This window comes from Acomys minous, assembly GCF_964271855.1.
Source record: "Acomys minous genome assembly, chromosome: 13".
Taxonomy (NCBI): domain Eukaryota; kingdom Metazoa; phylum Chordata; class Mammalia; order Rodentia; family Muridae; genus Acomys; species Acomys minous.
Window position 1 is genome coordinate 54792439 of NC_140495.1, and position 26046 is coordinate 54818484.

At 50.7% G+C, this 26046-nt stretch overlaps 1 protein-coding gene across 1 annotated transcript in view; it reads left to right on the plus strand.

Moving 5' to 3' along the window:
* RFX8 (regulatory factor X8) overlaps positions 1-26046 on the plus strand; it is a 62380-nt gene that overhangs the window by 30854 nt on the left and 5480 nt on the right. The window contains exons 5-14 of the mRNA XM_084755020.1: positions 1363-1423; positions 5943-6053; positions 7392-7469; positions 10549-10662; positions 12113-12263; positions 13206-13264; positions 14812-14968; positions 17101-17195; positions 22359-22473; positions 24931-25250. Of these exons, the coding sequence (XP_084611146.1) occupies positions 1363-1423; positions 5943-6053; positions 7392-7469; positions 10549-10662; positions 12113-12263; positions 13206-13264; positions 14812-14968; positions 17101-17195; positions 22359-22473; positions 24931-25250 (1261 nt within the window). The remainder of the gene's footprint in view (positions 1-1362; positions 1424-5942; positions 6054-7391; positions 7470-10548; positions 10663-12112; positions 12264-13205; positions 13265-14811; positions 14969-17100; positions 17196-22358; positions 22474-24930; positions 25251-26046) is intronic.

A 26046-nucleotide genomic window follows, 5' to 3' on the forward strand; every position in this document is an offset into this window, starting at 1 on the left:
CTGTCTGTTAACAGTGAGTGAATGCTTAGAAAATAAAAAGCAACTAACAACATAACTATACACACACACACACACACACACACACACACACACTTCTGTCTCCAAACATAACTACAGTAGAGGCCAGCACTGTAATATATGAAGGGGGTGGGGCACGGCTCAGCCCAACAACACATGCCCAAAACGAAATTCCTAAGGCACTTCAAAGTCTCCATTGTCTAGCATTTGTGAACCATGTTATGTGTAGAATTCTTCCATCTATATCTCTGGGTTACAGAGCCCACATCTCATGAGCCATTTGCAGTGTCCGTAGTAACGATGGTTTCATAGCAGTTCTCACTAAAGGATGAAGGGCACTCCTCCCCGAGGGCTTGTGTCCAGGCTGTCGATCTGCCCGCCGCACTTGGGGATAGAACACCGTGTAGAAACACTATCAGATCCCTGTCAAATCCTCCACCCAGGTTTCCATGAGTCAGACTGAAGAATAGGATGACATGATCCTTAGAGGAGAGCTGCTGGGGCTTCTGGGAGGCAGAGAAAGCCGGCGCTGGCCGACTCCCTTAGGTGTCCACCTGACGATGGCTCCCTGCTCTGAGGGGGCAGAGACAATGCAGTCTACATCCCCGGACTCTCAGGCGGAAGGATGATGATGCCCCAGCCATGCCTGTCCCTCAGCTCAGCCCTGGCCCTGGGGCACACGGAGGAGAAGACACTTTCCTTGTCCAGAGCCAGCAAAGGCACATTTCCTGGTGCAGGTCGGAGGCTCTGCTCTGCACGTCGTCTTATGCCCGTCTCTAAAGGGACAGCACAGCACGCCCCATCAGTAGCCACGCCCCATCAGTAGCCACGCCCCATCAGTCCATCCTCTCCATCCTCCGCTGCGTATGTCTCTTAAACACAGTCGCCCAACAAGCGTAACAAATGAAGCTTACACCGTCTGTTATCAGCCCTAGTTCCCTTGCTCTGTGACAGCGCTCTGTCACCTCCGTCACCTGATGGCCTTCTCCTGACTGGGTTGTAATGTAAAAATCCAAACCAGAGAGTAGGAAGACCCTGTTTTCTCGATGGTCTTTCTTTTCCCACAGGAGTGAAGTTGTAACATTGATGGCCTCATGCCCTTGCTTCTGAAGAGAATAAAAAATTTTAAATTAACATGCAAGGTTGTCCCAGATACAGAAATAGTTTTTTAAAAAAATATCCCAAGCGGGTGACAATTACTGTCTGTGGATAGGAGCTTGGAGGACAAGTTTTTGATGGAGTTACCACCCCAAGCAAATAGGCTTGCTGCAGAAAAAATCCCATTCCTGTGCTCAGACACAGGTATCTCAGTTACGTGATTCTCTGTTGTCTGTTCTTCCACAGTGGCGATGTCACCTTAGAAAAATCTCCTGATTATAACAACGTCATCCAACCAGAAGAAGCGGTGAGTATGGTATGAAATGATGCACTTTAATCGATGGCTTGTATGTGGGCATGACACCTGTTTGCCGTGTTTCTGAACAGTCCTTACTCCTCCACCCGTTTGGTCTCGCTGTGGCACGCCCAGCATATATGACGCTCAGCAAGGACAGACTTGGCCCTGTCCTGGAGGACCGCACTGCTCAGCTGCAGTCACTGTTAAGCTGTGTTTCTTAATTCTGAAGCACGCACAGGTGGCTAGTGGTTCATTTCCTGCAATGGGCTTCTGTGGTGTTCTGTCAACTCTTACAATCAGGACATCAGAGCTGTGACACTGTGAGTTGAGCCTTGCTTTTGTTGGCCAAGACATCACGACAGGACTTTGAACCTGTTTTAGCTCAGTTTGCTAAAGCAAATTACTCAAAACCGAACAGTTTAAACACGCTGATTTCTCATGGTTCTGGGTAGTTCTGGTGAGGGCCCTTGATGAGCTGTGGACAGCAGGCCGCGCCTCATGATGGTGAGTGGCAGAGCCTTCTCCAACCTCTTATGTGTGGCCCAGTTCATGCGTGTCCCACCCTCCGTACCTAACCACCTCACAGGGTCCCATTTCTAGAGTCTATCACAGTTTGATTACGATGTCAGCATGGGATTTGACATGGTTCCCTGACAGTAATCACTTTTTAAACATCTATTTTGTCACCAGTGCTGTTGAGGGCTGCAAGGGATATAACCCAGAAGTTACAGACACAAAATCTCATGGCCTTGAACTTGAAAAGCGTGGTTGTGTAGGCGAGAAGCTGCAGTTGACATGGGACAGTGTTGAAGGGCAGAGAGTCCAGACGGGCAGAAGGGGCCGTGGGGACTCAGGATGGTTATGAGCGCAGGCTGATCCCTTCTCTTGAATCCCCTCTGATGGTGGCCGTAGTTTCTGTGCTGCTCAAGAATTCACCCAGGACACAGAAGGTCTGAGCTGACAGGAGCGATGCTCAGCAGGTGGCTAAGCAGCAGCCTTGCTGAGAGCAGACTGGGCTGAGGCGATGGCAAACCATTAGCATGTGGGTGCCCCCTCTATCCCCATCCTCCTCCTGAGTGGTCTGTGGTGTCTCCTTCCTAATATAGGCAGAAGCTTTCTTAGGAGCCAAGCCATCCACACCCACCGTTCAGAATGTCTGCTACAGTCAGATGCAGGAACACACTAAAAGGTGTCACTATCCAGGGACTGGAGAGATGGCTCAGCAATTAGAGAGCCCTGGCTGCTCCTCCGGAGGACCCGAGTTCAATTCCCAGCACCCACAGGGCAGCTCACAACTGTCTATAATTCCAGATCCAGGGGATCAATAGCACCAGGCATGCATGGAGTGCATATACCTAGGTACACAGGCAAAACACTCAGACACAGGAAATAAAGTAAATAAATCTTTTTTAGATGTAACTATTCATAAAGCTGAGAAGCTAGCTAGGGGAAAGGGCAGGGTGTCTTGTGAAGCTCCTGGTGTGTGTTTGCAGGGTGGGGGTGGGGGGTGAGGCAAGGGTCGGAGAGCTAGAGACTGACATGACTTACTTCAATTAGAGCCTTGTCTTTTTATCTTCCCTATAGTACCCCCCTCCTGCCTGGGCACTTTAGCCCTGACATTCATTTTAGCTGTGAGAGATGACTAGAAAGAGTCTCACAAGGGAGCCGGCTGCTACAGGAAATTATCACCAAGTCAGTGGCTTTGATCAATGCAGAATGATTGTCTCGTGTCCTCAGGGAGTGAGGTCCCCTCTCCCCCATGAGTTCTTACCAGGCTAAGGTCTGCAGTAATCAACTTAAAAGTTGAGAAGGTTTACCCTGGGTCACACTTTTGGGGGTTTGCTAAACTATTTTGAGTTTGCCCCCCCACCCTAGCCCACGCCCCGCTTTTGGGGCTGTGGGGAAGCAGAATAGCACGGTGTGGAGTGTGTGCTGGGGCAAACCCTTCACCTCACGGCTGTGATGTGGAAAAGGGGGAGGAAGAGAAAAAGACCCAGGTGTTTGACATTTCAGGCACTTGTGAATTTCCCCTTTGACATCTCATGACTGTGTACTTTTATATTCTTACAATCATTTATACAATTTGTTCTTTGAGAGTTTCATACATGTGTATGTAACATCTTAATCATATCCGTCCTACTCCCTTTCTCTGACTCCCTCCAGATAGCCCCCAAATACACCCCCACCCAAACGCGTGTCCTCTTTGGTCCAGCGTGGTGTGTCCACATGCACATAGGTGTGGGGCCACTCCCTATAGCATGAGCAACCAGCGGCCACATCCCCCCACCCCGGAGATGGCGCTTTCTCCTCTAGCAGCCACCAAGTACCAATAGCTCCTTAGCTAGGGCCAGGGCCTTGTGAGCCCCTCCCCCATGCATGCCGGACTCTTGGGTGGGTTTGTGCAGGTGGCATCTGGTGCTGTGAGTTCATGAGTGCGACAGCCATGTTATGTCCAGAAGGCAGCGTGTCACAGCACTGGCTTGTACATCCTTTCTACACCCTGATCGCAGCTGTTCCCTGAGTTCTGCTGGGGTGGGACGGGGTTGATGGAGAAATCCAGTCTAGGGCTGAGAATTCTTCGGTGTCTTGACACTGCACCATAACATGACTTCCGTGTGGCGGAAACACTGATTTGTCATGTTGAAATAGAGCGTTTCAGTGTTCTCAGAATATAAAGAGAGAGAGGGAGGGAGGGAGGGAGGGAGGGAGGGAGGAGGGAGGGGGGGAAGATAAGAAAGAGTCTGCCTAGGGCGGCTGGGGTGATGCTCGGTGAATAAGAGTGCTTGCTTGATGAGGATCTGTATTGCGCCCACACACCCATAGAGATAGCCAGGCGCAGCCACACATGCCTGTAAACCCAGCACTAAGGACCAGAGACAGGTGGGCCTGATTGGCTCATTGGCCCCCAAGCCTAGGAAGCTGGACAGCAATAGAGGAAGATGCCTGGCCTACTCTCTCACCTCCACGTGGGAGCTCGCGTGTGTGCCCAAACTTGTACATACCCATATACTTATGGGTACAATGCACACACACAGCTACCTGCCTAGATTATAGCTCAGCCGGAGTGTGGCAGAAAGGTGGTTGAAATTCTAGCCATCTGGCCTCCTCTGAATATCCGAGCAGTGAGGAAGTTGGGTTCCTAGTCCCACAGCTGGTTTCAGGACCACACTTTGAGAACCGTTGCTTTGGGAACAGCTGTAGCAGCCAGAGAGCGGATCCAGCTAGGCCAGTCTGGGCTCTAGAGCAGATGGCTGGGTGTTAAGTTGGTTGTCACTGTGAGAAGCCGCCCAGAGCTGGAACTGAGAGTCCTGTGGGTCCTTGCTAATGGAAACACTGACAGCCAGGCTGGTGAGCTTTGTGAAATAGGCCAACCAACCTCACTATCCCCCACAGACCAGAGAGCAGTGTACCCTGGGACTGGGGCCTTGTGTGTCACCACAGGACACTCCTGCCCTGTGTTTGTCTAGACACTGATGTCTCGAGGCTTTCCAAGAGTCCTCCAGAAGGGTGCCGATGCAGCTGAAAACACTGACCTCACCTTATGCACTTCCCCAAGTTTAGGGTCAGGGCTCTACATGTGCTGGCCAAGGGCACTACCTCCAACTCCCAATCCTCAGTATGATCCTCAGCAGTAACAACGGGCATCACAAAGAAGGAGCAACCCCCAAGGGGTGTGTGGTGCTGTGTGTGGTGCTGTGTGTGATGCACTGCGGGGTGATGGCTGAGCACACCCCCCAGCAAACGGCTGAGCTCAGCCATGGCAATGTAGGAATGAGGGACCCAGGGGTGAGGTGAAATTATGACCTGGAAGCTGCCAGAATCCCATGGCCAGAACTGAGCATACCCTTAAGATGGGGAGAGATGAAAAGTCTCAAATCAGTGTGGCTGATTTGGCATCAAAGTACAATTAGTGGGGCTCATTTCAACCCCTTCTATTATAAGGAAACCTTTCAAAAACCTAGGAAAAAATCATTTCAAATAAACTTGGTGCATTCTGTCTAGGAAGGGGTCCCTCCCCATGCCCAGATGGTCCACACACAGCCTGTGTGCTTGCTTTTCTGCCACGTCCATTTCCCTCCCCGGCTAGCCTGAAATGCGTTATTCAGAAGTGAAGCCCGTGAGCCTCGTTTTCCCGTCACCCCAGGATTCCTGCTTCCGCTAACTCTCTCTCTCTCCGCAGCTCAGCCACCATGAACCTGACAGACTCCGTTTTATTTCAGGGAGCAACAGTTCTGCAGACGAAGGCTCTAGAAACACAGAGTGACACTGGCTGGCTCGTAGATGATATTGTTATTGAACTTGACTATTTAGCTTTTGACTGTAACACAGAGCCCCCAAGTACGATGTGTGTATTAAAGCCTATGACACGGTTAGAGGAACCATTATCGTGTGGCGGGATAGAAGGCGAAGGTGCAAACGCAGCACCGCAGCCAAGGCTGGGTAGAGTAGCCTGTGACTGCGACTTGGTTTGTATGCCAGAGAATGCATTTGATTTTAGAGAACTGATTATGGTATAAATTGCTTGTAGTGTGAAAACCACTCACCAATAAAGACAGACGCGACGGGCTCACCTGTGTCTCCATTCCGAAGATGTCCGTTCTGGGAACAGGAGCTGGCAAACAAGTACTCCTGTAAGCTGGTAGGTTTGTGCTCCCCGAGGGGGTGTGGCTTTCTCATTGCCTCGGGGCGTGGCTTTCCCATTTGCTCCTGCTTTATTTGCCTCTGACCACCGATCTGTGGGGCCCTAGAATTGAGGTCTGCCCTCAGAGCTGGTGTAAGCCCCCCCCCCTCGAGACTGCTGCCCACTGGCTTCCTCTGGAAAGAAGGGACCAGAGGAAGGAAGTGGAGACCTGGGTTCCCCCAAGAACTGGAGCTGGGAAAGAAAGCAGGGTGCCAGCATTTCGGAAGAAGGGGTCAGAAGCTCGGGTGTTTGGAGTATGGCTCAGTCAGGAAATAAGTGCGCGCTGCACAAACATGCGGGTCAGAGCTCAGATCCCAATAGCCACAAAGAGCTGGGCACAGAGGCACATGTCTGTTAGTCCAGTGCTGGGGAGGCAGAAGACAGGCGCCTCACTGGAGCTCATTGGCCCGCTAGTCAATCAGGGTTCCCAGCTTCAGTGATGCCCTGTCTCAAGGAATGAGGCAAAAGTGACAGAGAGGCCTGTGTAAACATGCACAAGTATATCGTGTGCGCGTGAGTGTACACACGCACACACACACCACCACCACCACCACCACCCAGAACAAAGACAAACGTCAAAAAGAGGGAGGTGGAGTCCTCAGCTGGTAGAGACACTTGCCCCCAAGCCTAGCAACCTGGAATCAATCCATAAGATATTCACACAGCAGGAGGAGGGAACCTCCTATAACCTCACACAGGTGCTGTGGCATGCATGTTCCTGTAGAGACCCAAATGCATCAATAAATAAATATAAAAAGTCTTTTTTAAAAAATTAAATGTGGAGCCACCTTTAATCCCAGCATTTGGGAGGCTGAGGCAGGTGAATCACTGTGAGTTCGAGGCCAGCCTGGTCTACAAAGTGAGTTCCAGGTCAGCCAGGGCTACACAGAGAAACCCTGTCTCAAACACCAAAAGAAATTTTAAATGTGGAACATTATAGATGAAGATACTGGATGTCACCCTCTGGCCTCTATATATACACACACACACACACACACACACACACACACACACACACACACACCAAACAAAAAACACATTACATGCCCTCAAACATTATAGTAATAGAACTGACCCTGGCAATGTGTGAGTTACCTCAGCAGAACTGAAGCTCCAAGAGCTGCCAGCCAGTAAACTGTCCATGCAAACACAGGGCACAGGCCGGGTGGAAAGCCAGGCTGTTGTCACGTCAGAACTGTGACGAGAATGGCCTCAGAAAGCAGATTGCACGGGTCAGTCAGGACGGCTGTTCGTGAAGTGGCCTGCCAGGTGAGCTAACACTCGGTGCCTTCCTAGGTGGTCTTTCTTGCTGATGAGTACTGCAACTATTGTCGAGACATTTTACAGAGCGTGAGGAACCAGGAACTGGAGAAGGTAGGCTTCCGTCTATAAAACACAGGCTCTGTGGCTGCCTGTCAACTACTTAACCTGAGCAGATGCCCTCAGGTCAGCCACAGCCATCCCATTGCACTGACACCTCCGCGTGCAACTGTCCTGGCATTGGTGAATTCTGGAACGTGGTCTGGGCTCAGCTTCCTCATTTAGGGCAAGCTTTTGGTATCTAAGCTCCTCAGTTTTGAGTGACAGGTCGCTTAGCGCGCACGCGCACGCTGTGGAGCCAGCGTGAAGCGTTACAGTGTGGGAGAGACCAGCGCGCATCCCAGTGCCAAGTCTCTCAGATACTTGCTTAAATCATGGCCTGTGACTGGCTCCGTTTCCAGGACTAGGAAGGCTGGTCCTTCCACAAGGCTTCTCCATATTGAGAAATGCATATTTCAATAACGACGGAAGACCGTTACACGACATGACTGCTGAGTCCTAGGGTTAGTCACCTTTTCCTGACTAATGTGTTTCTCAGTTACCGTTAACTGCAACAAAATCCCCGAGATAAGAAACTTGAAAAGAAGGGATCTTTATTTTAATTTATGATTTGGGAAATTTGGACTCCTGCTCATTGGCATTGCTCATCATTTTGCATGTGTGACGAGGCAGACAGAATATGAAGGCAGCGGCTGAGCAGCAGAACAAAGTGTTCCTCCTGGGTGAGACACTATGAGAAAGAGGAAGAGACCAACGTGTCGCAATCATCTCAAAGGTGGCTCCCAGTGGCTACAATGCTCCCTGCTAGGCCGAACTCTTGAATGTGTCACCACCTCCTAATAGCATACCAGCCAAGGACCAAGCCTTTGACTGATAGGCCTTTGGGGGACATTCTAGATTTAAACCATAACAGTTACTATAGCAAAAATGCCTTAGAAAGGCTCACTTAATAAATATTTATTTATTTATTTATTATGTATATAGTGCTCTGCCTACAGGTCAGAAGAGGGCATCAGATCATATCAGAGATGGTTGTGAGCCACCATGTTGTTGAGAATTGAACTCAAGACCTCTAGAAGAGGAGGCAATGCTCTTAACCTCTGAGCCATCTTTCCAGCCCTGGAAAGACTCATTTATTTAAAAAAAAAAAAAAAAAAAAAAAGAATGTTTCTTTTGGGTCATAGTTTTAAAAGTTTAAGGTCTGAAGGACTTCATCTTGTGATAGCTTTCCTATTGGAAGCCTACAGCAACACAGCAGCGTTTTGAGGTTTTTGGTTTGGTTTGGTTTGATTTGGGGTGTGTGTGTGTGTGTGTGTGTGTGTGTGTGTGTGTGTGTGTGTGTGTGTGTGTCTGTCTGTCTGTCTCCTCCTCTTATAGAGCTTTAAGCATCTAGTCATCAGGCCTCTACCCTGTGGCCTTCTATAATCCAAGTCAGCTCCCTGAAGGCCCTGGCTCTACACACCAATGTCTTCATTCTCCACAGTGGGTATTGAACCCCTGCATAAGCTCAGTGGAGGACAAGCCATGGCAGGCTGTATAGTTAGAATGTTCTGGGTACCCAGAGATAGAAGAGCAGAAGCTGAGGAGGACCCCCCCCCCACACACATGCGCACGCGCGTGCGCACACACACACACACACACACACACACACACACACAAAGCAGGCCACCATGCTGCTGCCAGTGCCAGTAGGAAAAGCAGAGGCTGAGCAGAGCCTGGGCACAGAATGGGTTCCTGCTGGAGTCTGCTCTGTGGGCAGAGACAGCACGGTGTTCCCCAGCAGGAGTCTGTACATAAGGAGATGGTGGGGAGGCAGGACCAGCGAAGTTTCCACTGCAACCCATTGGGAAGGCCACCACCCTGGAAGTGTCTAGACCAACGCTTCATTGGGGTCCCAGTGAGAAGGGCCAGGGTTCAGTCTTGGGCAGGCACGGCTGTCGGGCAGAGGAGCAGCCTGTTCTTCCTTATTACTGAGCAGCATCAGAGGACTTGAACACGGGTCACCAGCCAGGCTGTGAGTGGATGGAGACCCCATGGTGCACTTATTCCTGACTCAGTCTGGAGAAGCCTCTGTCAGTGTTCCTGACCCAGATCACAAGTCACAGCCCTCTTGGTGGCGCCTACTTCCTTACAGCCTGTACTGGGACTCGCTTCTTGCCTAGGGACCCTAGAGGGCCTTGTCATGCCTCAGGATGTCTCTGCCTGTGGAAATCCTACAGGACACGAATTTTAGAGCTGGAGAGATGGCTTAGTGGGTAAGAGCACCCACTGCTTTTGTAGAAGACCTGATTCCAGCTCCCAGTACCAACATGGTAGCTGATAACCACACTAACTCCACTTCAGGCATCTGATCCCTTCTTCTGACTCCACAGGCACACGTGCACGCGTGCGCATGCGCACGCGCACGCAGACACACACACACACACACACATACAACTAATATTAAACCCTTAAGGGGGGTGTTCTTTAATAGCTGGCAACTGCCTATCTAGTTCAAAAACTGGAATCTGGAAATGGGCGGGTAAAACAGACAAGGAAGGAAATCAGCCCTTTGCCCCTCAGCACGCTGCCCACTTGATCTCCGAGAAGGCCCCTGCGGCTTCACAGTGCAGTGGTGCCATTACTTTTTAATGGTCGGTCAGTCAGTAGATGACTTTTTAGTCTCAACCCTTGATTGGGCCCCCAGTGACCCAACCTTCGTCTTTACTATAATCAACCAGAGCCCCCTGGTGGTCAGAAGCAGCCTTCCACTTAGGAACAGCCCTCAAGGAAATTGGTTTCCTAGCGTGGGACAGAGGCTTGTTTCTGCTGGAGAGATGGCACTACCATGGGCTGCTCTTCCAAGACCCGGGTGCAGTTCCCAGCCCCCACATGGGGACTCACCACTTCAGCTCCAGGGGATCTGACACTTCACACAAACGGAAATGCAGGCAAACCAGCAACGCAGATGAAATACATTAGTTTCCAAACATAGCTTTGTGAAGGTGATAGCATGCTTTGCATGCCCTGTTGTGAAGACCATGCCACGGCCTTGGGGTGGGGGTTAGGGGGGTAGGGGGGGACTGTTGACTGTATGGAGGTGAGGCCTGCAAGGCACAGCCTGGTTTTCTGATGGTATGTTCTGTCACACTAGGTGGAGGATTTAATCACATCCTTCTGGAAATCTCTGCAGCAGGACACAGTCATGCTCATGTCACTGCCTGATGTGCGCCAGCTCTTGGGATGCTACGATATGCAGCTTTATAAGGTGGGCAGACCCTGGCCTCCCCGGACATCTATTCAGAAACAGATGCCAGTGGTCAAGTTAGAGCAGCACCCCAATACACAGCAGCCCAGAAAGCACCCAATCTACAGCAGCCCAGAATAGCACCCCAATAATCTACACCAGCCCAGAACAGTACCCTATTACACAGCAGCCCAGAACAGCACCCCAATAATCTACACCAGCCCAGAACAGTACCCTATTACACAGCAGCCCAGAACAGCACCCCAATAATCTACACCAGCCCAGAACAGTACCCTATTACACAGCAGCCCAGAACAGCACCCCAATAATCTACACCAGCCCAGAACAGTACCCTATTACACAGCAGCCCAGAAAGCACCTCAATCTACACCAGCCCAGAACAGCATACCCAATCAACATACAGGATAGTACTCCGTAACACACACATCTGTACATGATGGACCAGGAGGGCCTTTTGCTCTTTTGAATTTTTGCATACAAAGAAAATAATGACCCATGGTTCAGAATTTAGCCAGTTTCCATCTCTGGGCATATCAAGGCAAAGATGTTCTATGTTTTTATTTCTTGGAGACAGCATCCCACTATCTAACCACACCTGGCTTTGATTCGGTCCATAAAGTAATAGATTATAGGTGTCCCCAGGCCAGGGCATTTTCAGGGGGCTAGAGAGATGTCTCGGGTTAAGAGCTCTGGCTGCTCTTCCAGAGGACCCAGGTTCGATTCCCAGCACCCACGTGGTGGCTCACAACCCTTCTGTAATTTTAGTTCCAGGGAACCCAATGCCCTCTGGTGGTCACCTTGGGCACAGCATGCAGACATGTGTGAGCAAACACCTGTACACATAAAGCAAATAGCATTTTAGAAAAGAAACGAAGATGTTTTTGAATGCAGAGCCATGAATGGTGACTGTGCAGGAGCCGCTGCCAGGCTTGCCTTGCTCTGGCACTCCACTCTCTGGGGCAGTCACGGGAGACTGAGGCCACACGGGCCTTGTTTCTTTGCTGAAACCACCTTTTGCGTATCACAAATCTCACCGTTTAGGTCTTAGGGGTCGAGTGCTTCTTGTTTCTCACACAGAAAACTAAAAGGAGCTGACTCAGCCCTTCCGCTTGTTGGTTTTGACGCTCGTGACGTTAGCCAGAGTGGTGGTGGTTTTGTTGTTTGGGTTTTGGTTTGCTTGCTTTGATTGAGTCGGGAGCCAGCGTGTGCCTCAATGGCATAGTATTTGCCTGATACGCACAAGGCCTTGGGTTCCATCCGTGGCCGAGGGGGGGCAGTATCAATATTTGAAATCAAGGTTCCACTTCTGGCACACCAGGGTGTTGGGGTGTCCCGCACCAGAAACAGTGGCTCCCTCAGACATGCTGTGACCTACCGGGTCCCTGCGTCACTTGTTGGAAGCCCCGTGCACCGGCAGGCCAGGTCACCCGGCTTGGTTCTTCCTCTGCAGGGCCTGGAGGAGACTCTCCTCCCTGACTTCCTGGAGGATGTTAGCATCCAGTACCTGAAGTCTGTCCGGCTGTTCAGTAAGAGATTCAAACTGTGGCTTCTCGGTGCTCTGGAAGGTTTCCCAGCCATCCTACAGATCTCCAAACTCAAAGGTACCATTCCGCACAACGCAGATTCTCTAAAACGGAGGACTGAATGTCGCTCCGCCCCGCCCCGCCCCGCCCCGCCCCACCCAGCAGCGCCATCTAGCGGCTGGTCATGCACTAGAACCCTTTGCCCCTCACCCCTGAAATGGAGCAGAGCTGGGGTGGGGGGATGTAAGGGGTGAGGGTTGAGGGTTGGGGGCTCAGTGACGTTATAGTGCTTCTGATGGGTTCCCAGGCTAAGCCACCCCCACAAATACTGCCTGAGAGTGTCCTTCTCAGCAGCTGTCCTTCAGGAGGGTGGGAAAGTGAGCAACTGCCCCCTTCCCATCTCCCTTCCATATATATATATATATATACATATATATATATGTATTTTTTTTTAATTTTTTAAAAAGAGATAAGGAAGTTGGTGTGTTTGGAGATCTTGAATAAAAATTTTAGACTCCTTGGTATTCCTCAGGTATTCACCTGAGACTGTTGTAACATCATACCCTGGGTGGGTCACAAGCAGCTGAGATTCCTTCCTCGGTTGCTTGTGAGGAATGGATGTTGTACAGCCAGAAACCCAGTGTGAGGGCAGTGGCAGGTCCAGTCTAGTCTGGACTTGTTTTCTGGCTCACAGACAGGCAGGCTGCTGTCGGCTTTGCCCTCACACGGGGCTGGCGGCTGGGGACTCTCTCTCTCAGTCCTCCTCTCCTAAAAGCACCGTTCCCTTCAGGAAAGTCCCGCTTTGGAGACTGATGCGCTCACAGAGGCAAGTCCTCTCAGTACCGAGACTGTGGGGTGCCGCTTCACTGTGTGAATAAAGGGATCACAAACCATCCCACAGCAGCCCAGTCCAGACGCTGGGATTGTAGTGTCGGCTACACGGGTTTATATTGGCTGTGCTGCCCCTAGCGGAGCTCCAGGGAGAGCACCAGTAATGGGCCTGCGTGTTGTTCTTCACAGAAGTCAATGGATTTGTCAAAAGACTCAGGAGAAAGACGTACCTTTCCAACATGGCGAAGGTATGTTGCTGCTCCCTGAATGTTCCTGGGGCACACATGACCCTCCACATCCTCCTGTCACTGACTGCAGGACAGAGCAGAAGCTATTTCACCTCACCCATAGGCAGAGGGCAGACAGGAAAGCCTGCTTGAGGGGGTAGGGGGTGGGCAGGTCCCATGATGCAATGTGAGAAGTCCACCCTGTCCCTTGTACTGAAAGGCTCAGTCACCTCTGAGCTCTGCCCAGGAGAAAATCCAAGGCTGCACCTAATGGATACAGGAGGGGTGCCCTGGGGTGCAGACCTGGGCTGGAGGGGTGCCCTGAGGTGCTGACCTGGGCTGGCTGGTGTCAGAGGTGAAAAGGTACCACAGCCAACCCCTGACAGACAGGTAGACAGACAGACAGACCCCTTCCCCTCTGACTTCCGCGTGTCTGGGGTCTCCTCAGTCTCCTCAGCTCTGAGCCTCTGGCTTTGGTGGTGATTGTGTGGCTGACGTGTTAGACACAGTGGTTCTCAATCTGTGTGTGTCGACCCCTTTGAGGTCACATGTCAGATACTTACGATTCATAACAGGAGCAAAATTACAGTTTTGAAGTAGTAATGAAAATAATGTTGTGGTTGGGGGTCGCCACACGTGAGGAGCTGTATTAAAGGGTCGCAGCGTTAGGAAGGCGGAGAAGCACTGCTCTAGAGGACGGTGATACCCTTTGCTCCTCCTGGACCTGTCGGTTCCTCCCTACAGGCTCAGCCCTTCTCAGACTGAAAATGATTCCAAGGCCCTTGACAGTTAGGTCTGTCCCAAGTGTGGACAGACATTCCTTGTCATTGTTCCCTGGACAATACCTTGCAACAGCTATGCTCACAGCTTGTACTGTATAGAGTGTTGCCAGTCCCCTAGAGATAGTCTACGCCGCATGGAAGACTGTCCAGACTGTACCATATGTAAAGGTTTCTATAGTCCCCCAACCGACAGCTCAGAAATCAGCTCTTAAAGGTTAATTTCATGTTTGAAGGGTTCCCAATTGGAAGCACAGAGGCACGGACAAAGCTGCTCCTTGTCATGTGCAAGACACAGAGTATGAGGCAGAGAGAGAGAGAGGAAGAGGAAGAGAAGAAGAAGAGGGGGGTGGGAGAGGGAGAGAGAGGCAGGGGGAGGGGGGGGGAGAGAGAGAGAGAGAGAGAGAGAGAGAGAGAGAGAGAGAGAGAGAGAGAGAAAGCAGGCCTGAAGGCCTGATGTCCCATAGCTGCCTGCTTAGTATCAAGGGCAATGTTATAAGAATCTAATAAGTTGCTCTGGTTTCCTTTCTGAGTCACTGGGGCCTGGTTGGTGGGGGGGGGGGGCTACTAAGGAAGAGGAAGCTTAGCAGACCTGGCTCCAGGAGCTAGAATGTGCACCGTCTGAGCATTTCGTGTCACTTGAGATTGTATGTTTCTGGACATACCCACAATCGCTTTTCCTTCCACTCAACGACAGCAGGAAGCTTTGTGATGTCCAGGGTGGTGAGCAACGGTAACATGCCACGGTGAGCATGTCACGGACTAATCGGTCTCCCTCTGCATCCTCAGACAATGAAAATGGTCCTGAAGAACAGCAGGCGAATCGGGCTCCTGAAGTCAGACTTGCGCGCCATCATCAGCGAAGGCACTTTGGTTATTTCAAAGAAGGTCCTGGCGGGTGACTCAGGCCATGAAGAGGATCTGGAGAGCCACACAGAGATGAAATGTAACCCTCCTTCACACTCCATTTGGGGCGAGCTCGGCCATCATTAGGAAGGTCCTGCTCACTACGGCAGAACCGCATTTACCTGGGCGAACGTACTCACTCATGTTTTCCTGTAGGGGGCGACAGGCAAGCCAAGAAACCCCCAATGGCAGTGGTTCTCAGCCTTCCTGATACTGCCACCCTTTAATACAGTTCCTCATGTTGTGGTGACCCCCAACCACAAAATTATTTCATTGTTACTTCCTAACTGTAATTTTAGTACCATCATGATCAGTAATATAAATCTCTGATAAGTGACCCCTATGAAAGGGACCGTGACCCACAGGTTGAGAACCACTGCTCTATGGCGTCTGCTCCCTGGGCCTTCGTGAGTGCCAGACAGGGTGTCGGTGCCAATGCACGTTGGAGAAGGCAGTGCACAGAGAGGTGCGGCCTCGGACATTGCTGCCTGACTGTATTTCTTTGCAGACATCCCCCTTATGGGGGTGAGGGGAGATTATTCCTGCATCTGCCTTGTATGCGTGCACATCCAAGCGTCTCTTCCATCCTGTGTGACTGAATGGAGCTAGCACCACGCATTACCAGGTTCTGATGACCCACAGTTAGACAAGGAAAATTCTAACAACGTGCAGTACGGGGGTCAAGCCGCTCGCCATGGCAGGACTCCACAAACAACTGATACAGAGCGCCAGATTCCTCCCTCATGACAAATACTTGTGACTATTTTCAAGGAAGGGAAATCTCCCCTCTATAAAGAGGCCCAATTTATGGTGGCACACTGTGTGTGTTTGGGGTGTGGGGCAGGGACAGAGATAGTGACTGAAGAGCCTTCCCAAAGTGCCTTTCAGGAGGGGAGCTGAGCTGATAGCTACCTGAAGCTAGCACTGGGTGCCAGGCTCCACTCTTGGCCAGCATGCCTCAGGAAGGCCCAGAAGTTTCTCCCTCTCAGGCACAATCCCTCCCGGAGTCCTCTCAGCTGTGGCTAAAGCTGCCTGCAAAGAAGCAAGCTCCTTCAGATGTCAGCTGTGCTCATCGTGGGCCACCCGGAGTGCCCCTGTCACACGGCAGCACGGCAGTTTCTGTGACCCAATGAACACATGGTTTGGGTAACATAGAAACCACCTGAAAAATAATCTTTTCTTTGACTTTGAAGTAGAGTTGACCCTGCTGTGGATGTGCTAGTAGTTAAGCTACTGAAATATACCTATGCTTTTGGTAATGTGTCTTGTCAACCCCCTTCCACTTGTCACTTGTGTCCCTAGACCCTAAGTTCCTGGCTGTCCCCAATCCAGATATCCCCCCTGTGGTGCCCCAATCTCCTCAGGCAAACAAGTTTCAGAGCTCTGGGCATCAGTCCTCAGTAGTAGAGTCTTAAAGGCTCCCCTCCAAGGGCACTGGCTTCCTTGGAAGACCTAAATGGGCATCCATTCACTGTACTTGGCCCCGGCCCCAACTGCCTATAGAGCCCAGTAAAGGCACCTGGGCCCCAGATGCCTACAAACTTCCTCTAGGCCTGCCTAGAACATGCGTGTGCCCACTATCATCCTGCGTGACCCTCAAAGAGGATTCAGAGCACAGCCGGGACCTTGCTGGCTACTGTTGGCTCCTGCAGGCCCAGTGTTTGTAAAGCCCAGGGCCACACTTGCTGGGCAGCTGCCCTTGGGAAGGAAGGCTTTCCATGCTGCTCTTCCTCCAGCACTGCTTCCGGGACCCGGACCTGACTTCACACACAGGCAAGGGTTCCACCTGTATGAGCACACAACCCCGGGCAAGGCACTGACTGCCTTTGATGCCCCCATCGCTTAAGTAAGTGACACTAATAAACCAGCCTGTTGTGAAACTGTCAGGGATCGGTGAGGTCATGTCTGCCCTGTGCAGTGAGCTCATCTGAAGCCAGACTCCATGTAATTGCAAGGTGGAGCTATTGTCTCAAAGCATGGCATCCCATTGCAACAAGCGGTAGAGACAGGACTATGATTTCCAAGAAGGGGACCCTAGAGATGACAGATCCAGCCAGAGAACTGATCCTTTGTGTCCTGGGGATCCCCTCTGTGCTGTTCTCCTGGTCTGTCCCGAGGTTTCTAACATGAGTACCTAGTTCATTTGATCTTTTATTCGTTGGCTCCTTGCAGGCTTGGGCTGTTTAATTTCTTTGCTGGAAACCTCAACAGATCTTGCTGAACTCCTGAACTGTGTGTCTTCAAACCTCCAAGCACTTGTCTTCCAGGTAAAAAACTGATTTTTTTTTTTTACAGGAAAGATGTGGGTGTTGATCCTTCTAGATAAATTACAGCCTCGAGTACCCACCACTTACCTGCATGACTCTGGCCTTGATGACCGCAGAGGTGGTAAACTCACTCAGAATTCATCCTTTGTTTCCAAAGAGTGCAGGCCTTTGGAGAATCCCTTTGAAGTTCGGACTGTCCCTGGAGGCACGAGAAACTGGCTCTCTGCTGGCCACAAGTGTGTCAGGGTGGTGTGGGTGTCAGGACAGGGACATGGCCTCTCACCTCTGACAAGACACAAGATGGGAAGGTTGCATATCTCGTGTGTGTGTGTGTGTGTGTGTGTGTGTGTGTGTGTGTGTACTGTATGTTTGAATGTGGGTTGCATACATGAGTAGAAGTGTGAAATGGGAGGCAGTTTGGTACATGTATGTGCATGTGTTTGGGTAAACAGGTGTATGTTAGCATAGGGGATGTGTGTGCACAGATGAGTGTAGGCAGGTGTGTACATAAGCATTTGAAGAACAGAGTTAGAGCATATGGCAAGGGCATGAGCATCACCTGGACTGCTGGACAGGAGGAAAGCTCCGCCTTTGGGAATAGCAGTGTCCATTTGGAGGTTTTACAGACAGACATGCCCAAATAAAGTAGATGAAAAAACTCAAGGCGTGGCCGTGGTGGTTCATGCCTTCAATCGCAGCCCTTGGGAGGCAGAGGCAGGAGGATCTCTGGTCAACACAGCAAGCTCCCGGACAACTAGGATGACATAGAAAGACCTGTCTCAAAGAAGGAAGGAAGGAAGGAAGGAAGGAAGGAAAGGAGAGGTGGGATCCAGCTGTGTATAGGCCAGTGGTTCAGCATTTGCTTAGCCTGTGTGAAGTTGAGGGTTCCACTTCCAGGACCACAGAAAAGAAACAAAAAGTAGATTAGACTGTCAGTGATGGGAGTGAACTCTTCTCTGGCAGCTGTGCCTCTAGGGACTCCTTTCACTGGGGTCCTGGGTTTTGACTCCCATCACCGACCAAGCGGACAGCAAGCCATGGAAGGCCAAGAACGCCATGAGAGAAGCTACAGAGAGAGCCATGCGTGTGGTCCCTGTTGAGTGGGGGCTGGAACTTAGATGGGATCCTGGCACCTGGAAGGTGGAGAACACATGAAGGTGCACAGCATACGCGTTACCTGGGAAAGAGGGGCAAAGCTTGGGGAAGAGAGCACGGGCAGAGACGAGCCTGTCCCGAAGGAGGAGTAGACTCAGCAGGCCAGAGCCAGGACCCTGTGCCTGAAAACCGGAGAAGGGCTTCAGACATCCTCCTGCTCCACCTCCCTGTCACTCCCTGCCTGGCCTCCTCAGTCACGCTGACAGTAACTCCAGGAGAAGAGCTAGAAAAATGCCTAAGGAGAGAGCCAGGAAGCCCTTTCCCGCTCCCTTCCCATTCTTTGCTTCTTAAAAAATAGTCACACAAGCGGTGCTTGGAGGGTGCATGGAGGGTGTGTGGAGGGCACACACCTATGGTTAAGAAGCTGAGGCAGGAGCATCATGAACTCAAGACTAGCCTGTACTACATAACCAGACCCTGTGTAAAAAAAAAAAAAAAAAAAAAAAAAAAGGTAATAGTAATTGTTTGTGATTTTGTGCTGGATGTTGGGTGACTGGGCAGCCGAAGGTTTGTACCATGTCAGTGATGCAGGCTTTTCAGGGGTCTGTCCCTATTTCTACCAACTCACTCAGCCACCATCTTAAACCAAGAAATCTCTTGTGCCAGTCCTGCCTCTAAGCAGCTGGACTGACCCATTCACATCTCAAGCCAAGGGACAGCACGGGACACCATGTGTTGCTGGTCTCTACCACCCTCTCGGCAGCCTTCACCAATGAGCCATGTTGAGAAAAATGACATCAGTTTGCTTTAAGTATATGCCTTGGAAAAGCTTGTTGCTATAAAGTAGCTCAGCTGATTTTTAAAAATACAAAAGAGTGTCAATAGAAGAGCCAGTGCAGAGCCTTGGACTTGTCAGGGGTGACTAGCCGCTTCGGTTGTTAGCATCTGACAGAGTACTAGCAGAGGAAACAGGGCATGCCTCTGGTGCTGTGCTGGGACAGATAGGCTGGTGTTCATGCCCCACTGCGCACCCCCCTTAACCTCTTTCCCCTACCCCGCTCCTTCCCAGTTGCCTTTAGGAAGCACCCCCACTGTGGACTGAGGATGTGACTCAGTTGGTAGAGTTCTTACCTAGCATAGATCAGGTCTGATCCCCAACTCATAAAACTATACCTAGTGGGATGTACACCTGTATTAACACACCTGTATTAATGCACCTGTATTAACACACCTGTATTAACACACCTGTATTCCCAGCCTCCAGAGGTGGTGGTGATAAGCCCAGAATTCATCACCAAGCTTGAGGCCAGCTAGGGTCACATGAGACCCTACCTCAAAAGTAAAAATATAAATAATAGATGGATGGATGGATGGATGGATGGATGGATGGATGGAGTCCTGTGTTTTCATAGTTACAATGTCTGTGAGCCTCACTTCTCCCTTCACCACTCTTGATTACCAGTAAGAGCCCCACTCAGCGGTGAGAAACGTGGTAAGAAAGATGGTAAATCTCAGAGATGGTCTCTGGCGTATGTAGGTTTTCTGTGTGGGTGGGAAGAAAAGTGGTAGAAGACAGGACATTTCACTGTTTCCAGCCAAGCTTTGCCTCTGGGTCAGTCAGGCATGGGCCACATGGCAAGTGACCAAGGCTGAGAAGGGTCCTGGGGACACTCATTCACGGCATGTCATGGTTGTAGTTCACATGTGACTCGGTGCTGCTCTCAGTCTACACAGAGAACATCCTAGTTACACGTGGCAGCATCTATTGATGGACACGTTAGTGCCACCTAGACTATCAAATGGCCAGAGTTCTGCTGGGCATAAGGGCAGGGACTGACCAGTCCTAGATGGTGACACCCAGAGCTGAGTTTCCCACGCAGACACCCTCGTGTCTCAGTGCTGTGGGCTCCGTGGCGCTGTCAGTCAGACACGGCGTGCAGGAGAGCTAGTCTGCAGGAGCCCCAGTGGCGCTTCTCCGGGGCACTTCAGTGCCGCTGCTACAGCATTTCTGTGTGGTACCTACTAAAGAAACACTGTGGGGAAAGTGAATTGAACAAAGTTAATTTAAGCAAAGAACAGTCCCTGCGTTGGGCAACCCTCAAAGCCAGAGAAGATCCTCTGTCATGGCAGCAGTGTTTGCAGACAGGAAAAGGCTGAAAGAAGAAATAAGGATGAAAAGTCAACTGGCCACCAAGGTTCAAGCAAAGCCGCATCATGCTGAGAGTTATAGCTGAGGCCTTAAATGTGGCCCTCCTTCCCCCTCCTTACCCACTTCCTCCTGCCCTTCTCCTCTGCCCATCACTCGCTCTTGGTCTCTCAGGTCAGATAAAATCCTCAGTTTCCTCTCGGTGACAGAGCTTTAGTATGGTGAATCTCTATGGTTCTGTTGTGTCCCAGTGCAGGAACTCGGGTCAAATCAATATCCCCCCCCCATAAAGTTTATGTAATACATTTCATGCCTGGCCTCATTTTAAAAATGATGTGGGGATGGAAAATAAAATAGGGCACTTTCCTACCTCCCTGCTTCTCTCGACCTCCGTCAGAGGGCTCTGCTGCAAAACCATCTCCACAGGGACTGGAGCAGGCTTGCTGCTCGACAGGCAGCTAACCCCAGTGATCCTGACAATCAGGCCTGATCCCTCATCCCACAAACCAGTGGAAAAGTGGGAAAAATGGGCCCCAAGTAGAAATACATGCTGCTGCTCCAGAGGACCCAAGCCACTCACACAGGGCGACTCGACACCTGTAACTCTTGCTCCAACAAATCCTGTGCCTTCTTCAGGCACTGCACATGCACACACGCGTGTGTGCGCACACACACACACACACACACACACACACACACACAGACACACACACAAAGATGAGACCAGCCTCTTCAGCTCTGTGTTAGGATTACTGACATGGGGTAAGGATGTGGAGGATGGCTAAGAAGTGAAGAAGTGTACATAATTAATCGGCCTCCATCAAGCTGTGGTTTAGTCAGGTTAGCCCGACATGGCTTTATCAGTCATAAGAAAGTTGCTGCTGTCTGCGGCAGGAGGCTTTTCCACCTCATGTTGTTGCTCCCGGAATACAAAGTGACTAATGAAGCAGGAATGTCAAGCTTCGCACTCATCTGTGCAGGTAGCGTGTCCACATGTGTGCACAGGTCAAAGGACACCGTGGAACTGTGCCTCATATACTGTGAGCAGTCTCCTTCCAGGCCCTTGCAAACATTGTAAAAAGTAATGGCGGGATAGGTGGGAGTGGAGTGTGAGTGCACAGCCTGTGTGTGGAGGTCAAAGGTCAACTTTCTAGGAGTTGGTTCTCCTTCTGTCTTGCATTTGAGGCAGGGTCTCTCTTGTTTCTGCTGCTGCTGTTGGGCCCTGGACATCCTGGCAATTCTTGGAGACAGGGTCCTTCACTGGCCGAGAACTCACCAGTAGGCTAGGCCGGCTGGAGTCTTCTTTCTCAAGTGTTTTGGGATAGAACTTAGATCCTCTTGCTTACGAGCCCTCCCCACTGCAGACAGCTGTGTGCTGAGCCCAGCTGGAGCCCAGACCTTAGGACTCATCGGTGTCTGTAGATGCACGCGAAGGGGCACAGGGGTGGGACTAGCATCCAAAGCAGCCACTGTACCTTCTCACAAGACTTGATATAGCCCCTGCTTGCCTCTGCCTCGGTTCTGTCCTTCCGTCCTTCCTTCCTTCCTTCCTTCCTTCCTTCCTTCCTTCCTTCCTAATTGAAACTAGACCCTTCTTCTCTGGTACAATACACCCCAACCACAGTTTCCCCTCCCGCTAACTCCTCCTGGTTCCTGCTACCACCACCTCGCCTCTCCCCTCAATCCACTGCTCCTTCATCTCCCTTCAGAAAAGAGCAGGGCGCCAGAGGCAGACAAAATACAGTGAGACAAGGCAAACGCCCTCCCAGTGAGTCGGCTTCCTCAGTCATCTCATCTCCCCCTTTGTTTCCTTTGTAAAATGTCAGCTCGTGATAGATATGTACATTTGAAAATGTGGGGTTTTTTCCCCTTGATTTTATCATAAACGCCATTTTTTTCCTCTTACATACAAATAATAACAGCCAAGCAAAAGCAAAGAGGAGTTTATCAAGCTGGCCGCCAGCTTCCAACTAAAATGGAATTTTCTTCTCACCGCTGTGAGCAAGGCCATGACCCTGAGCCACAAAGACAGTTTTGGTAAGTCCAAGACTTGAGGCACGTTTAAGATGTCAATAAAGGGGGGCTGGGGAGATGTCTCAAAGGTTAAGAGCACGGACTGCTCTTCCAAAGGTCCTGCGTTCAATTGCCAGCAACCACATGGTGGCTCACAACCATCTATAGTGAGATCTGGTGCCCTCTTCTGGTAGGTAGGCATACATGCAGTCAGAATACTCTATACATAATAAATAAACAAATCTTTTTTTTTTTAAGATGTTGCTATAGTACGAGTTGAAGGTGGACTGCATGGGATAACACTGGCTCAATGTGTCCAAGTTCAAGCCCTAACATGGAAAAACAAGCAAAGGAATAGTAAAGCTGTAGATAGATAAATAATAGCAATGCTTCATTAGATAAATGCTAATAAGTGGAAAACCAATAAGATACATAAGTAATAAGAGTGTTAGCATAGCACACAATCTCATGTTGCTGTGTAGACACAGAAACATGGTTGTGTATTTACCAGTGGCAAGGCGATTGTCCACTGAGTAAACGACCGGGTGTCGCCTCAGTCCCTGCTTTTGAGGGATAAACTGTGACATTTTGAGGAAGGTGCCCAGAGGCGGAGGGGAAGCACGTTCACTGATGCACTGTTTTAACGGTTAGGAACGATTGATAAAGCCACCACTGTGTGCAAATGGCAGAAGAATGAGCGGTGCCGCCGCCCTCCTGGCCAATGATTGGTCTCCTCGGTTGAGGAGACTCCTGCCATTGGTGAAGGTGAACCATAGGGGCTGTGGGGAGGGAACTTCCTGGGAAGAATCGTGCAGTGAACAGGTACTTCTGTTACCCCACACCCCACCTGCAGTGTCCCGAGTATTTCATGGGCACGGGGCAGACAGCATGTCAGCTCTGTGGATTTAGAAGGTCGTAGGAGACTGGTGAGGCACACCGCTAGGTGCGTTTGTGCAGAGGTTTCCAGAGCAGATTACCTGAAGAATCAGGACCTGCCCTAAACTGCCAAGGGCCTGACAGAATAAAGGGGACAAAGCACTGGTGTACCTTACGATGTGAACTGCTTTGCTCCCCATGCCTTCCCCACCTGGACGGACTGAACCCTCCAAAACTGTGAGCAAAGCCCTCCCTCCCTTCCTCCCTGCCTCCCTCAGTGCTTCTGTCCTAGTGGCTGACTGACTAATTAATTAATTAGTTGGTAACGAACACAGCAGAGGGAAGTCAGAGCCTCCTTTCCCAGTCTACACACCTGTCAGGCAGACTCCCACAAGCTGCCCGGGACCCTTGCTCCACATAGACAGAGCTGGGAGAAGGCAAGCCTTAATCTAGCTCAGTTTGCAATCACCCTGTAGCTCTTTGGAGGATTGCTGCTAGACATAACCATGTGGGTGGCACCCACTGTTAAGGAGGCACCCCCTTCTAATGAGGTCCAGACTTTATGCCAACACCCAAGCAAAGAAACAGAGCAGGACCCCATGTGGCCACAGAGTGCCCAGCTCTGAGGGTGTCATTCCATCTCCCTGTCTCTCCTCTCTGCGTGTCGCTCAAAGTCAAAGTTTTCACAAGGTTTAGCAGGCTGGGCACTGTTGGCCAAGTTTAGTCAGATAATTCTCTCATGGGCGGTGTTCATCCCCTGCCTCCCTCAAGGATGTGTGAACACTGGATAGGGAGAATTGTGGGAGCTTTGAAATGGACAAAAACATTACTTGACAGAAAGCTTTTTTAAAAAATGGAGTCCAAAGCTGGGCATGCTGATGCATGCCTTTAATCCCAGCACTTGGGAGGCAGAGGCAGGTGGATCTCTGTGAGTTCGAGGCCAGTCTGGTCTACAAAGAGAGTCCAAGACAGCCAAGGCTACACAGAGAAACCCTGGATTGAAAAAAAAAATGGAGTTCACACTTCTAGAGTATACTTTCATTATTTTACAACTCTGTAAACTGAGGCCAAGCCAAAACCCAAGTGTTTCCCATTCACCCAAGTGCACGTTGCTGGCACCATCCTGTGAAACTGAGCTCTGCCCGGAGGACAGACCACCTCTGCATCTATTTGTCAAAGGCCATGTCGCCAGTCCCCTCTGCTGCCCTGGGCTCCGTGACTCCTTCTGCCCCCTCTCCCTCAGCCCCTCCCTCGTTAATGATGTAAGCGTCTTTAAAGATTGCACAGGCCAGCTCTCCGGCTCTGCTTCTCAGGCGAACATCAAGGACAGAGCAGAACAGGCAGTACCCATCTCCGCTACAGTGGATTTTTCTTCATCTCACAGCAGCTGACTATTAACTTCTTTCTTACTGAGTTAGCTCAAGCCACTGGCACCCTGGCCTATGAGTGACCTGCAGGGTTCCCTGAAGGGGACTCGCTGCAAGACTGAAAGGCCCCTCCCCACCAGGCACCCAGCCCTTCAGTTGAGCAAGGAGCAAAGAGCCATCTGCTTCCTGGCGATTGACTTCCGCCTGTGTACTGACCTCTGGTGTTGTTTAAGTGCAGGCGCCTGGCATCTGTTCCACTTGCTGCTGCTGGAGTATGTGGTTCATATTCTGGAGTCGTGCGTAGAGGAAGAGGAAGAGGAGGAGGAGGACCTGGGGAGCCTCCAGGACCTGCTGTCAGATGACCAGTTTTTCACCCAGCCGGACCAGGCCCTTTTCCACCCTCTAGATTCTTTGCCAACATTGGAATGCGCAAGCCGGAGTGTGGAGTCACCTCAGGTGACAGTGAAACACATGAACCAGAGCTGTGGCCCTATGGGTATAAGCAGCATGGTTCTCCAGGTGCTGGGTTTCCTGGTGGACACTGCCACGGGCAATAAGGTAAACACACATGTATGCACATACACACACAGACAGACAGACAGACAGACACATACACAAAGAGACAGACCAACAGACACAGAGAGAGAGAGAGACAGATAGACAGATATGCAGAGAGAGAGAGAGAGAGAGAGAGAGGCAGACACAGATGGACGGGCAGACACACACATACACGCGCGCGCACACACACACACACACACACACACACACACACACACACAGGGAGAGTTAGTAAAAACTCCTCACATGGACTGAACAATGATGAGGGTTCCAGAACCTTCTTTGTTTGCAGCCATTTTGTCAGGGGCAGTTATGACAGCTCGTCTGCCCGCTGCTGGTCAGCACAGCTGTATAGTATACAGTTCAGTGGCATGCCTGGTGTGAGGAGAAAGGTGAAGTCTGTAAACAGCGAGTTTTCCTTCATGGTGCTCAGGAGCATCTCACAGAGCCCCCACTGTCGGTTCTCCATCTCATTGATGAAGGAATTTTCAAACAGAGATGGAAAGTGGAGAAGTTATTGGAGTTTCGAGGATTAAGAGTGTTCTGAGATTATTGGTGAAGGGGGTGTGAGGGGAGATCTAGAGAGTGGCAGCACACACCTTATTAAAATAACACTAGAAAAAAACGCAGTGTTGGAGACCAATACAGACCAATACACTGAGGCAGAGAAAGACCTGGGGCCCAGAGAATTTTGTCCCTCCTAGTTTTTACTGAAGGGAACATAGGAGTCTCTTAATCCTAGGGTGGTGTAGGCTTGGGTCAGAAAACAGAGTCTACCATTTGGACCAACCAAGGA